The sequence below is a fragment of the Rhinolophus ferrumequinum genome, chromosome 4, assembly GCF_004115265.2.
Source record: "Rhinolophus ferrumequinum isolate MPI-CBG mRhiFer1 chromosome 4, mRhiFer1_v1.p, whole genome shotgun sequence".
Lineage (NCBI taxonomy): Eukaryota > Metazoa > Chordata > Mammalia > Chiroptera > Rhinolophidae > Rhinolophus > Rhinolophus ferrumequinum.
The window spans coordinates 29,767,077-29,779,982 of NC_046287.1; the positions used below are offsets into that span (position 1 = coordinate 29,767,077).

Consider the following 12,906-nt stretch of genomic DNA (forward strand, 5'->3'; position numbering starts at 1 on the left):
TCAAATGAAACTACAGGACCTGCCTCTCTAACACTCATGTCACAATACCTGAAGGCCTACTAAGTGTAAGAATTATAACATTTTTTTCAGATAATTAAACAAAACCCCCCCCCAGTTTGTTTTTTAAATAATTAACAAAAGATTATCATAGATTAATCAAACTCTTCAGTCAGATTAATGGGTTTAAATTACTCATGTCATTTTCATAATTTCTCCTTTAACATATCCATTATCCCCAACACTAATTATCAGTATTTGTTTTGTTGGGCAGTAAGAAAGTACCGCAAAATGAGGAAGAAGGTCTTCTCTGTCGCTCTCTGTAAATGCAGAGATTTCCAATGCCCTGGGGCGGTGATCCACCACAGCATGACCGGGTACACCTCGACCTCGACCTCGACCCCGGCCTCGGCCATGAGTTGTACCTCGACCTCTTGAATGAATTCCTCTGCCACGACCAGATGAAAGAATCCCCCGTTTTGCAGCCTAGAAGAAATGAGACACGTAGGTTATTAAACATAATAATTACTAGCATAAGCCAAGTGTTATACTTTGTCAGATGAGTCAAACTTTTACACATTTTGATTCAAATTCAAATAGTGCCCTAAAAGGATCTCATAATTTAAGCTGGGGTTTTATTTTTGAAAGTGAAAGCAAATTTAAGTAGCTAATGAATTTAGAAAAAATAATATTTAAGCAATGTCTTGAAATTATTAAATGTGCTTTTTTTCTACCACATTCGTACTCTCCAAGACATGAGACTGCATCACAAAAAGACCAGCAATTACTGATTTCCAAATAATAGTGTTACGTATTACTTCAGAAGTCAGTTTAATACATAGATACAAAATACCTATATACACAATAAATGTATTTTCCTATTTATGACTTTAAAACAGTGTTTCCATTTATTTCCCTGTTGACTTCAGTAGGTAGTTATTTTAAATTCATCATTTTGATCACTTATAGTAATGTCCCATAGTAACTTATATTCTACCACATCACTCTATGTGAATAGCACACCATTCCTTCATTTATTTATGAATATTTAAGGACTTCCACTTTCTATGTGCAAGTCCTTACCTCATGAAACTCAAATACTAGAAGGGTAAAGAGACCTTAAACAACTAAGTTATTTGATTTTATTCATGAAAAGTGACTCGAAAAATGAGGAAATACTTTACTTAAAGATTTTATAAAACATTAAAGATCTGCACAGAACACTAAGATTTGTAATAAATAAACTACTAGAATGAAAGTTCCATGAGGACCCCTCCACTCCCATTTTATTCTCTACATTATCCCCAGAAGTGGGGGTTACAGCATGAACAAAGAAACCAAAACTGAAAGGAACATGGTATTTCAAAGAGAAAATAAAATCTAGTGTAGCTGGACCACATGGAATGGAGAAACGAGGCTGGAGAGACAGGTAGAGCCAGATCATGAATAACTTTAAGGACCACATTGAGGATTTTGAATTTTATCCTTAGAGCTATGCAAATCAGTTAAAACATTTAAAGCAGAGAAGTAGAGTGATGTGATCAAATCAAAGCTTAAAATGTTATTCTGGCTAAAGTTTAATGAACAGGGTAGAAAGAAGAGAACAAGCTGGGATACTAGTCAGTAGGCTACACAATAACTCCAGAAACTGAAGACAAAAGTTTATCTACAACAGTGGCAATAAAGAAAGAGAGAAATAAATGCACTTAAGATACATTAGGGAGTAGCATCATGGATACAACTTGGTGTTTAATTGGGTATGAATACTTAAAGACAAGGAGGAATCAATGAAAACTCTCAGGTTTTTGGTTGGCGCAGTTGCGTAGATGGAGTTTAGGGGCAAAATAAGCACAATTTTGAACATGGTTGAGTCTGACGATGTAAAACATCCAAGTGGAAATGTCAAGCAGGTGCCACTTCCAAATCTCTGCAAGTATAAATATCTCAAGATATCTTAACATTAGCTAAAATAATCTAAAATACAAGGATTAATGTTACTAATAAAGCAACATATATAAAAGTGTACTATGAGGAACAAAATGTTCCCTGAAAAGGGAGTCCATGGACAAATAAGTTTGAGCAATACTGAACAATACGTATTTTTGGCAACTCACAAATTAATAGCCTCTAAAAAACCCTAGAGTCAAAAATCATGTCTAATAAAAACTTTTCCAAATTTATTTAGCCTCCGAGCTTTTTTCACGAATATCTGTTAATAAAAAAATGGAATGGGTGTATTCATGACCACACTCTGGGAAACAGTGCGTTACTGCATATATATTAGCTGCTAACTACAGTTTAGCCATCATAAAAAACAAACAGAAAATCTTAGTCAGTGTTTAGCTATATCATGATAAAGAATCAAAACATAAACTAAGAAACAATATTGGTAATATTATGTATCTAGTAAAATTATGGGCTAAAAATTTTTGAATGATAATTTGTTTTTTAAAATCCTACCAACCCAAATATGAAATCTCCAGAACAGGGAAAATAGTTCTGTATTAACATAAATATCTTTTTCAAAACCTGTTATCTTGGGCAGGACACACAGGCAACCATTTCAGGTTTCCAGAGAATGCAAAATGTGTGTAGGTTTAGGACACCACCCTAGGGTTTCCTATGATTGTTAGATAAGACAGAGCCTTAAGACAAACACAGTGGCTGCTAAATGTTAAGTCTTTAATACCTGGATGCCAGTACTCAATATAGATTTGTACTGTGTTAGAAAAAGATGATCAAGTGCTAACAAATTTGGAAAAAAGTATTATTCTCAAATTAAACAGAAGTAATAATCTAAAATATAAAAAACTAAATTGTGGCATCAAACAGATAGAGACAACTACTAACTACTTTAATGACATTAATGTCTCTGTACTTAAAAATGTTATTCTGATTTTTAAACATCTTTTTGCTAAATGTTAAAAAGTCTCATATACAGGAATCAATTTCACTTGATTTTCTTATATAATCATGACTAAGTTATAAGAAAGCAGTTTATTCTCTCTTCTATAAACATCCACAGCGCCATCTATAGGCAAAATAAGCATGTTCGTCAATACAGTTCTACCACTGGAAGTCTGATTCTTAGAGAACTCGATGTAATATGCCTATTTATGCATAGGATAGCTCCATAAAAATAACTGGAAAAGGTTTTAATATACTTTGGTCTAGGGGGAAGGATAAATCAAAATTAGAAAAGGAACAATATTCACCAGAAATGGAAGGACTCAGGTGTATAGGTAGAACTGTTGCCACCCCTCATTAAATATTTTCTCTACTAGCTCTGAAAAATATGTTAACTTCTTCCCTCTTTCCTATATCAACTCCCAATATGTTTGTCAGAGACTGCCAAGAATCACTGACTAGAATGAGGAGAATATATTTTCAAATTAACCACCACGACTACAGCTGCTCCTCTTTAGCACATTGTGTAGCTATGATGAAACATACTTCCAGCTGTAATTCTGTATACTTTCGCCGAAGTTCAGTAACTTCTTCTCCAGCTTGCATCTTCTTATATAAATCCAGCTCTGTGTCCAGCAATTCTTTCTGCATCTAGAAAATAGTAATTTTAATACTTTAGGTGACAATAATATCTTATATTTACACAAAACTGTTTTACAAAAACTTTTACACTTTCCTATTTAATGTGTACATTTCTTCTCTATCTCCAGTCATACCACCCTAGCCCAAGCCATCAATCACCTCTGGTCTACAATACTGCAATTGCTTCCTAACTTCTTCCTACTTCCACTGATTTCCCTATAATTCATTGACAGAAGTCAGAATGAGATTTCTATAAACTGATATGAAGTAATTTTCAGGAAATAACTGAAAATAAAAACAAAAAACCAAGGTGTTAATAAACAATACATAGTACAAATTTATGTAGGCAAGAATACACATACATACACCAAGGAGAGAAGAGTGAGGAAGAGTGTGTTAGGAATCAAAGGGGAAAGGTCTTCTATATATACCTTTTTATAGTTTAACTTTTCAATCATGTTAATGTTTTACTTATTCAAAAAAATAAAATTAAATTAGCAAGAATGAGGGGCGAACCAAAATTGAATACATACAGAAATACACCTAACTTTATCAAATTAATAATATAACCACACAAAAGGAAAAAAAGTAATCCTAAACCACAGTTCTCATTCTATACCCTTAGTGGAATATATTGTGAGATTATAAGAATGCAAGTAAGTTCTAAATTTTATGTTTAGTTAGTTGTTTGAAGTGGTATAGTTATAGCAATTCTGGGACTATTTGCAATGTATTATAGGACTGAGCAAACAAATACTGTATTGATGTTAGTGGGAACCAAGTTGTCATTATGGAAACAGGGAGGTAAAATATGGAATAAATATGGAATATGGAATAAGAGAAGGAAGAACCCTGTGGTGTTGGATTAGAATCAGAAATATCAATATGAACTCATGATTTTTTACATATACAAGCACACACCAAGTGTAAATATTGTTTAACTGTTTTTTCTTAATCACTTATTACCATCTGAAATTAAGTTACACACTTATTTGTATCTAATGGGTTAATCTACCTGAATTTCCCTTCTTCCAATAAATTCATTCTGTACAGTGCTGTCAGAATGTTACTTCTCTGTTCCTTAATGTCTTATACCTCCAACTTCTTACACAATACAGCTCAAACTCCTTAGTGAAGTATTGTAGTACCTGTATCATTTTGTTTTCAAGCTACCTTTACAAGATTATCCATAACCATTCTAATTACAGATTTTCCAACTGTAATCCACAGGATTCAAAAAATTAGTAGAGTTTGCTTGTTTGTATTTATTTACTAATTAATTAATGGAGGAATGGTAGCACACAAGGGTTAGATTTTGAGCAAAGAATATTACATAAAGGAAAATGAATCGTAAACAATGTAGTATTATGTTTTTTAAGTAATAATATGAATAATAACACAAATTAAAATACCTGAGTCTTGGTTTTTATACTTTTTGGAAGACAGCGTCCAGGAGAAGCAGCTTTGACCTCATCTTTCAACTTGGTAATATTTTTTGTCAAAACCTCTAATGTTTTCATTATTTCTGCTTTATCTTCAGACTTCATTGCTTTGTTTTTCTCCAGTTTTGAAATTAGCATCTGCCAAATTTCAAGAAAACAATGTAACATACTTATTCCTAACGAAATATAAAAATAAATTACTACTGTATATATTCATAGCAAGGCTTAGATAGCAGATTGGTGATGCTAACTATCTCAATTTAAGCCTTACTCTTGGTTTACTTTGTGAATAACTATAGTATTACTATTTGGGTCTCTTAGAAGAAACTCACTTTGATCCCTGAAAAGTTGTCAATTTGAAATATTAAGAATTTTCCTTTCTAATCCATTTGTTTATATTACTGCCTCTATAAATCAGGATAAGTAGGAGGAAGTTTTGTTTTCCTTTCCTATACTGAGGTATTAGGAAAACAGAACGTTTACATTGTCAAGGGATTAGCAACTGGCTAGGCTTACTAAAAATGATATCCCTAACATGGATAGGAAAAAAGATAAACGAGGTAAACATGGGGTAGAAAATACCACAAAATAGTATAGGTTCTGCTTCAAGAAGGTTTCAGTTTTTGATGTAAAGCCTTTTGATCTCTCTTTAACAAGTATACCCAAATTTAAACTATAAAAGACATATATTTTAAACCAAAATGGAAAAAGTTTCTGTATTTTCAATATTTTGAAGTGCATAACCTTTATTACCAGACATAATTAAGAACCTACACTAATTTAATGTCATAAACTGTACAAAGAAATACTACAAGCCACATGAACAATTTTTAATTCTCTAGCAGCCACTTTAAAAAGATAAAAAAAGATACAGTAAAATTAATTTAATAATATAATTTATTTAACCCAATATATTAAAAACGTTAACATTTCAACAAAAATTACTGAAGTGTTTTACTTTTTTTCTTCATAGTCTCTGAAATCTGGTATGTTATACTTACAGCACATCTCAACTTGGACTAGACACATTTCAAGTACTCAATAGTCACATGAAACTGTTACAGTAGCTACTGTATTAGACAAGCCAAGCAAAGAAAGGTACATATATCTCAACACTGAGGAAAAGGTTGCATTTCACTATCTGTTGAACAAACATACCTGGATAAATACTCCTTATTTTCATTTCAAGTTTGATGACCATAATTCAATTTAACTACTCCAATTCCCAGTCTACCATTTAATTTATGTTCTTCATCCCCAATATGTTATCAATTGACATATACTTTGTCATTGATAATATTTTAGTTTTACCACTGCCAATTCCAGTAAGTGTTTCTCAGGACTATCTATATAGCATACGATTAAATTCACTCAAAGTTGCAACATTTATAAAAACATTTTGCCAAACCTGGCTTTAATATTTTACCTTCTGTGTTTCAATGTGCTTTTCTAAAATTTCTTGTTTCCTTTTCCTTACATCCTGTTGAAGTTTCAGTGCCTCCTAAAGAAAGGGATCAAAAATATCATTAAAATATTTACTGTTTATTTTTCCAATGAACAAAATTACTCAAGAGAACAGAAATAGGTTTAACGGCAGAAGTTTAGCAACAAAAATTAAATGCAAAGTTTTCCTACGAGAAACTTAAATATGTATGCAAATATGTATTCAAAGATCAGGAGAGCCTTTCATTCCAAGAAAAAAATTAATATTTACTTCTACACTATTGAAAATAAAAGTTCAGTGGCAGCCAGCATATTCCTTTTACTTCCACTTTGTTAATAAGCATTGAAAAAACACACACATGCAGAAAAGTTTTTCCTCCATGTAAACTGTGTAAAATAATAGCTGTACTTACCTGTTTCTTTTTCTGTGCTTCATTATTATCAACTGCAGAAGTGGAAACAAGTAAGGATTTTTGTGCAGCTTTCAAAGCAGCTGGATTATACACCGTTTTTGTTAGGCCAGTAGATGTAGATAACACCTACCAATACAAATTCCAATTTCATTTTAAAAAATGTATCAAGCATCCATGATTTACTAAGTCCTGTTTTCTTATAAAACTCAATGTTAAAGTACTTCTGTCAAAATTTAGCACATTGAACTAAAATGTACTATATATGTGGAATAATTAAATCACATGAATGAGGGAAAAACTATAAAATTTTTTTAATACCATATACCTATAGAAGAAAAAGCAAAAAAATACAAAAACTTTAAGAAAAAACAGTCATTATTATATCACTGAGAAGATATTAATTGCTGAATATATTTGCTAGTATTCTTAGTGACTAAAGCAAAAACCGTACACAGAGATGGCACAGGAGGAAGGAAACTGGATGCTGGCCCTCAAACAATTTGCAATTTACAATTCGGAGATGAACTTGATTGCGTTCTTTCTCCTTTCCTTTGCAACCATGTTTCCCTGAAAATAAGACCTAGATGGACCATCAGCTCTAATGCATCTTTTTGAGCAAAAATTAGTATAAGACCCGGTCTTACATTATGTAAGACAATTAAATACAATTGTCTATTTAATTCTTACATTATGTAGGACCGGGTCTTATATAAGACCTGACATTATATTGTACTGTATTGTATTATATTATATTATATTATATTATATTATATTATATTCGGTCTTATATTAAAATAAGACAGGGTCTTGTATTAATTTTTGCTCCAAAAGACACATTAGACCTGATGGTCTGGCTAGGTGGTAGTTTTGGGAAACACAGTAGCTAACATTTCTTTCTCTTTTCCTTCTGCTTCAAGTGACCTTATTCTCTTAAGCCCGGCTCAGGTGCAGCACAACCAGTCAAGACTTCCACAAAGCCCTAATCATTTATTTCTTCTACCTAGGTCCTTTTATGAAATTCTATTCCTACAGCTATTATATATTTAATAAAAATGACCTGATGATGTACTAATTAGTCTCCCCCGCCCCCCCGTATACACTGTAAGGGCCTTGAAACAAAAACCATGTATTTCTTCTCTTTGCACTTCTTCCAGTACCTGAATCTTGCTACTAACTAATTTAATTATGAGACCCTCGGTAAATTCAAGTACCTTTTGGGGCCTCAGTTTGTTTATCTATAAAATGAGGAAGTTCAACTTGATGATGTCTAATGTGCTTATTAACAAACCCATGAGGATAGGGATTTTTTTTGGCTTGGTTCATTGCTATATTTTCAGTGCCTTGAATAGTGCGAGGGCACATTATAAACATTCAATAAACACTTTGCACTAAATTAAACAAATGATGACAGATCCAAGTGGCCAACCTTTTCTACACAAGAGTCAAGTCAAGAAAATAAAAGTGTACAGACTGCCTTCAAAAGCAAGTAGTTGCAGGTTCCATGGGGTGGTTGGTTACTGGTTCTTGGAAAAGAGTCTAGGGATCCCTTCAGGGAGATTTCCGAATGCTATAAAAACTGAACATGAAACCATGTATATGAACAACGTAACTTCCACAGGAACAAACACAGCTTCCAAAGTCTTAAAGGAATTCATGACCTAAAAGTTTTTAAACTACATAAATAGAAGAGTATCCATGAGAGAAGAGTCTTACTTTCTGGATACTAACATGTAAATATCTGGGTATACCACAGAAATAGCAATGAGACACTACTTTCTAATATTTTATTATGAAATTAGATTAGCAAAAATCACAAAGTTTAGACAACTCATCAATATTCTTAGTATTCAAGAATGGCTGGCCTCTAAATGAAATGAAACCCTAGAATACTGTAATTATACTGGTTCTGTACAGCACAACTGATCTTTAAAAATAAAGGTTCTTTACAGTACTTGATGTATATCAAAATTTCACTAATTTCCTGCAATGATGAAAATAGTCAGGTATCACTAACATATGTGAATGGTATATTCAGTAAAACACAAGAGGAAACATAGACCAAGTTTGTGGTCTAACTTCAGACATCATTCTCTATAATTCCAGGGAAAACTTTCTTCCTTGCTACCTTACCACACCACACATCGCCAAACTTTATCATTACATAAGGATAAGATAATAACTTTAAAGGGAGAAACACAAGATAATCTGTGGAAAATAGTTTGAGTGTTTCATAAACTGTTCTTCATGAGGGTTCCATAACAAGTTGAAAAGTTGTGACCAAAAAAGATTTCTGTACTCAAAAATCAGTTGGAAACAATGAATATCATAACGCTATTTTCAAGTTTCAAATGTATTTTACCATAAAAGCTGTGAGAAAACCAAAAGTAAAAAAACCCATGTAATTTGTTTAATTGAGCATTTCTCCAATTTCAGTAGAGTAGGGAACACTTCTTTTCAAAGTTATCTTATTAACATCAGATATCGGACTAAGGAGAGCATTTTCAAAGTAATTAAAAGTATCTGATAAGAATGACAAGACTCCTTTATTCCTAGAAATATCCCACTTCCTTGTTTTATCCAGGAGCTTCTTCCTGTAAAAATAGAATATCAGCTAACATTTTTCACTGAGCTTAGGACATCACTAACTATGAAACGCATTATCATTTTACATATCCCAACTATAGAAAAAAATGCCAATTATAACAAGAAACACCAATGACTATAAAATATAGCCCAATTCCGAAGGTGTCAAGTGTGAAAATAGAATGTCTTAAAACAATGAACTATTCAATTACAAATATTACTTACTATTTGAATCTATTTAATTCCAGAGTTTAGATAGTAAGAATTTGGAAAGCAAGACATACTGTAGTTTCAAAAGATGAGGATAGAGTTGTGATAAAAGAAGACAATCTGTTAAAAATGAAACCAGTGGAGGGGAGTAACAGACCCAATAGAAAAGATGCTGCAATTCTCAAGAACACAGTCAAAGCACAGGCAGTGGACTTTCCAAACTACAACACCTTCTCTATTTTCCAAACAGGTTTCGGTATGCGCTGTATTTTTACATACTGACCTTCTTTCTAATGACTTTATTTCATTCACTTATTAATTACAATTGTCTGTGAATTCTTTTGGATTTTTTTACACACACAATCATGTTGTCTGTAAATAAATATAGTTTTGTTTCTTCCTTTCCGATCTTTATGTCATTTATGTCATTTTCTTGCCTTATTGTACTGGTTAGGCCCTATGCTACTAAAAAAAAGTAATGAGTATGGACATCCTCTCCTGTTCCTGATCTCAGGGGAAAAGCATTCAGTATTTCACCATTGAATGTTAGCTGTAGGGCTTTTTTTTTTTTTTTGCATACATATACACTTGGTCAAATTTAGCAAGTTTTCTATTCCTAGTTTTTAGAATGTTTAATGTTACTTCACGAATATTGTTTTTTTCTACTTAGATAATCATATGGGGTTCTTCCCTCCCATCTCCTGCCCCCACTTTTTTCTGTTAATGTGGTGAATTAAAATAATTTCCAAATATTAAATCAACCTTGCATTTCTGGAATAAATCTTACCTGGTCAGGATGTATTATCTCTTTTGTACCACTGAACTTTTGCTAATGCTTTGTTTAGTATTTTTGTGCCTGTGTTCATGAGACACTGGCTTGTAATTTTCCTCTTGTAATATACTTGTCAGGTTTGGTATTAAAGATATGTTGAATTCGTAAGATGAGTTAAAAAGTATATGCTTTGTAGTTAAAATGTACATCATTAATAACTCTTACTTTCCAAGATAAAAGCCAATTTCCTCACAAGATAGAGACTGTAATTCACCTTACCTTATTTCCTATGTAAAGTATTACCAATCATAACTATTATTTGTACTTGGCAAAAACACAGAAAAACAGATTTTTCTCATGGAAGGAAACAAAGTATTTTGTAAAAATTATTTACTACAAAAGAAGGTTATTTCAAATAATGTCATCCACGTACGACTTTGAAATAACCAATGGCCTAGTTGGAATCAAATGCGGAAGGAACACAATTAAGATGCTTCACAGTCACACAGTACGTTAGCTCTAACAGGTTTCTAAAGCAGAAGTGCCATGCTTGAATACAATAAAAAGACAGTTTCTGAGGAGTTATGTGTAGGAAGCTTATTAATATAATTACGGTAGGGTCAATTTTTATATTATCATCTTTTCAATAAATCTGAATGCTCATTTATGATAGTCTTTTAAAGCAGCACATAAATGTATTTTCTATAGCAAAACCTATTGGGAATTCTGGTGAGAACAACATGACTTTACTTAAAAGTTAGATTTATAAAATATTTTCAGGGATTAACAGTTTTATTTATTTCAGTAATACTAAGTAGTTTAAAAGAGACAAAGGGATTAAAGATCTTGCAAAGAAATATTTTAACATCAAAGGAAAAAATGTGTAGAGTCAATAAGCAATGTTGGCCACAATAGCTTGGTTCCCAGAAAATTCAGCATAACAAATAATTTTATATATATCATTGTTTTTCTGTAAGAAAAATAATCCCGGTAATAATCTTGATAGAGTAATCCAGGCAATAATCCTGACAGAGGCCAATGTATTTTTTAAAAATCAAAATTAGTCAATAACAGTTATTTAAAAACTGTCACAAATTTCCTTAGTCTTTATATTTAAAGTAGCAAAATTACACAAATACAAATTTAAAAACCAAAGGGTTATTTAAATGATTTTATAGTTAAGTAAACTAAGTGATTAAGACTTGTTCGGGATCATACAGAATGTCAGCTTTGTAAAACCAACAGCTTAAGTCTCTACATGATACGCAATGTTCCTTTATACAATTTCCCTTTTAAAAGTTCCATGGTACAGGTGTTACCTGTCATCCTGCAAAGAAACCAAGATATATTTTCAGATTGCAAAAAAAAAAAACCACATACTGCTAAGAAACAATAACATCCTGTATTACGTGCTTGATATACCTAAAACTGATACAAGAACATTAAACATTAAGTGATTAATCAGTTTGCTTCTCAGAATTTTTAGTAGGGCTTTAGGGATATAATTAGGACAGTCTCAATCTTTCTTTGAAAACTAAACAGGATGGTATACACAGATGCCACATTTATTTTTTATAAATCTCCCTGAAGTAAGCAAAGGCACTCAAATATCATTTGATTAGCCACTCTACTCAAATAATACCTATTTAATAGTTATTGCAATATCTCAACATTTAGCAGTTATCAATTAGGTTTTAAGTGTCTTCTCTCTTAGCCCTCTCACAAAAATTGAATCTTAGCACAACGAATCACTACAGGGTTTAACTGTTATTTATTAAGGGTTAAACGCAGTATTATTTATAAGGGGATAAAATTTTACATCTACCTTTTTCCCGAAAATAAGACCTAGCCGGAAAATCAGCTCTAATGTATCTTTTGAAGCAAAAATTAATATAAGACCGGGTCTTACATTATGTAAAAATTTAATATAAGACCCGGTCTTATATTGTATTATATAAGACCCAGCATTATATATTATATTATATATTATATGATGAGACCTGGTCTTATAGTAAAATAAGACAGGGTCTTATATTAATTTTTGCTCCAAAAGATGCATTAGAGCTGATTGTCCAGCTAGGTCTCATATTTGGGGAAACGGTATTTATTTGCTTTAACAGTGATAGAGGATACTATGTAGATGCTAGTTTTGAGCTTTCCCCTGCTTTCAATTAAAAACAATTTTTTAAATAATATTTGATGACGGGGATTCTTCTGTTCTTCCTGAGTCTTCTCTGAACGACTGACCACTAAAGATTCTGAAGCAAAAACCACTATGGACTAGGGAGAGATACTTCCAAGAATAAGTAAAAATAAAATGCTATTCTTCAAATAGGTTCACTGAAAATGACTCAAAGTTACACAACTGTAAATAATTGTTTTCCTTAAAAGATACTTTACAATATTTACCAAGTAATTTTTTTTATAAATAGCCCACTGCCATCAGTGATTTTTTTTATAAATTCAGTTAATGATAACTATATTAGTAAACTTAATT

General features: G+C 31.9%; 1 protein-coding gene across 15 annotated transcripts in view; it reads right to left on the bottom strand.

The window, feature by feature from the left end:
• RBM26 (RNA binding motif protein 26) overlaps window positions 1-12,906 on the bottom strand; it is a 75,820-nt gene that overhangs the window by 18,433 nt on the left and 44,481 nt on the right. For all 15 annotated transcript variants that reach the window (XM_033104155.1, XM_033104161.1, XM_033104160.1 and 12 more), the window contains 5 exons: window positions 6,845-6,970; window positions 6,415-6,489; window positions 4,959-5,126; window positions 3,451-3,555; window positions 283-483 (listed from right to left, as the gene is read on the bottom strand). In XM_033104155.1, the coding sequence (XP_032960046.1) occupies window positions 283-483; window positions 3,451-3,555; window positions 4,959-5,126; window positions 6,415-6,489; window positions 6,845-6,970 (675 nt within the window). The remainder of the gene's footprint in view (window positions 1-282; window positions 484-3,450; window positions 3,556-4,958; window positions 5,127-6,414; window positions 6,490-6,844; window positions 6,971-12,906) is intronic.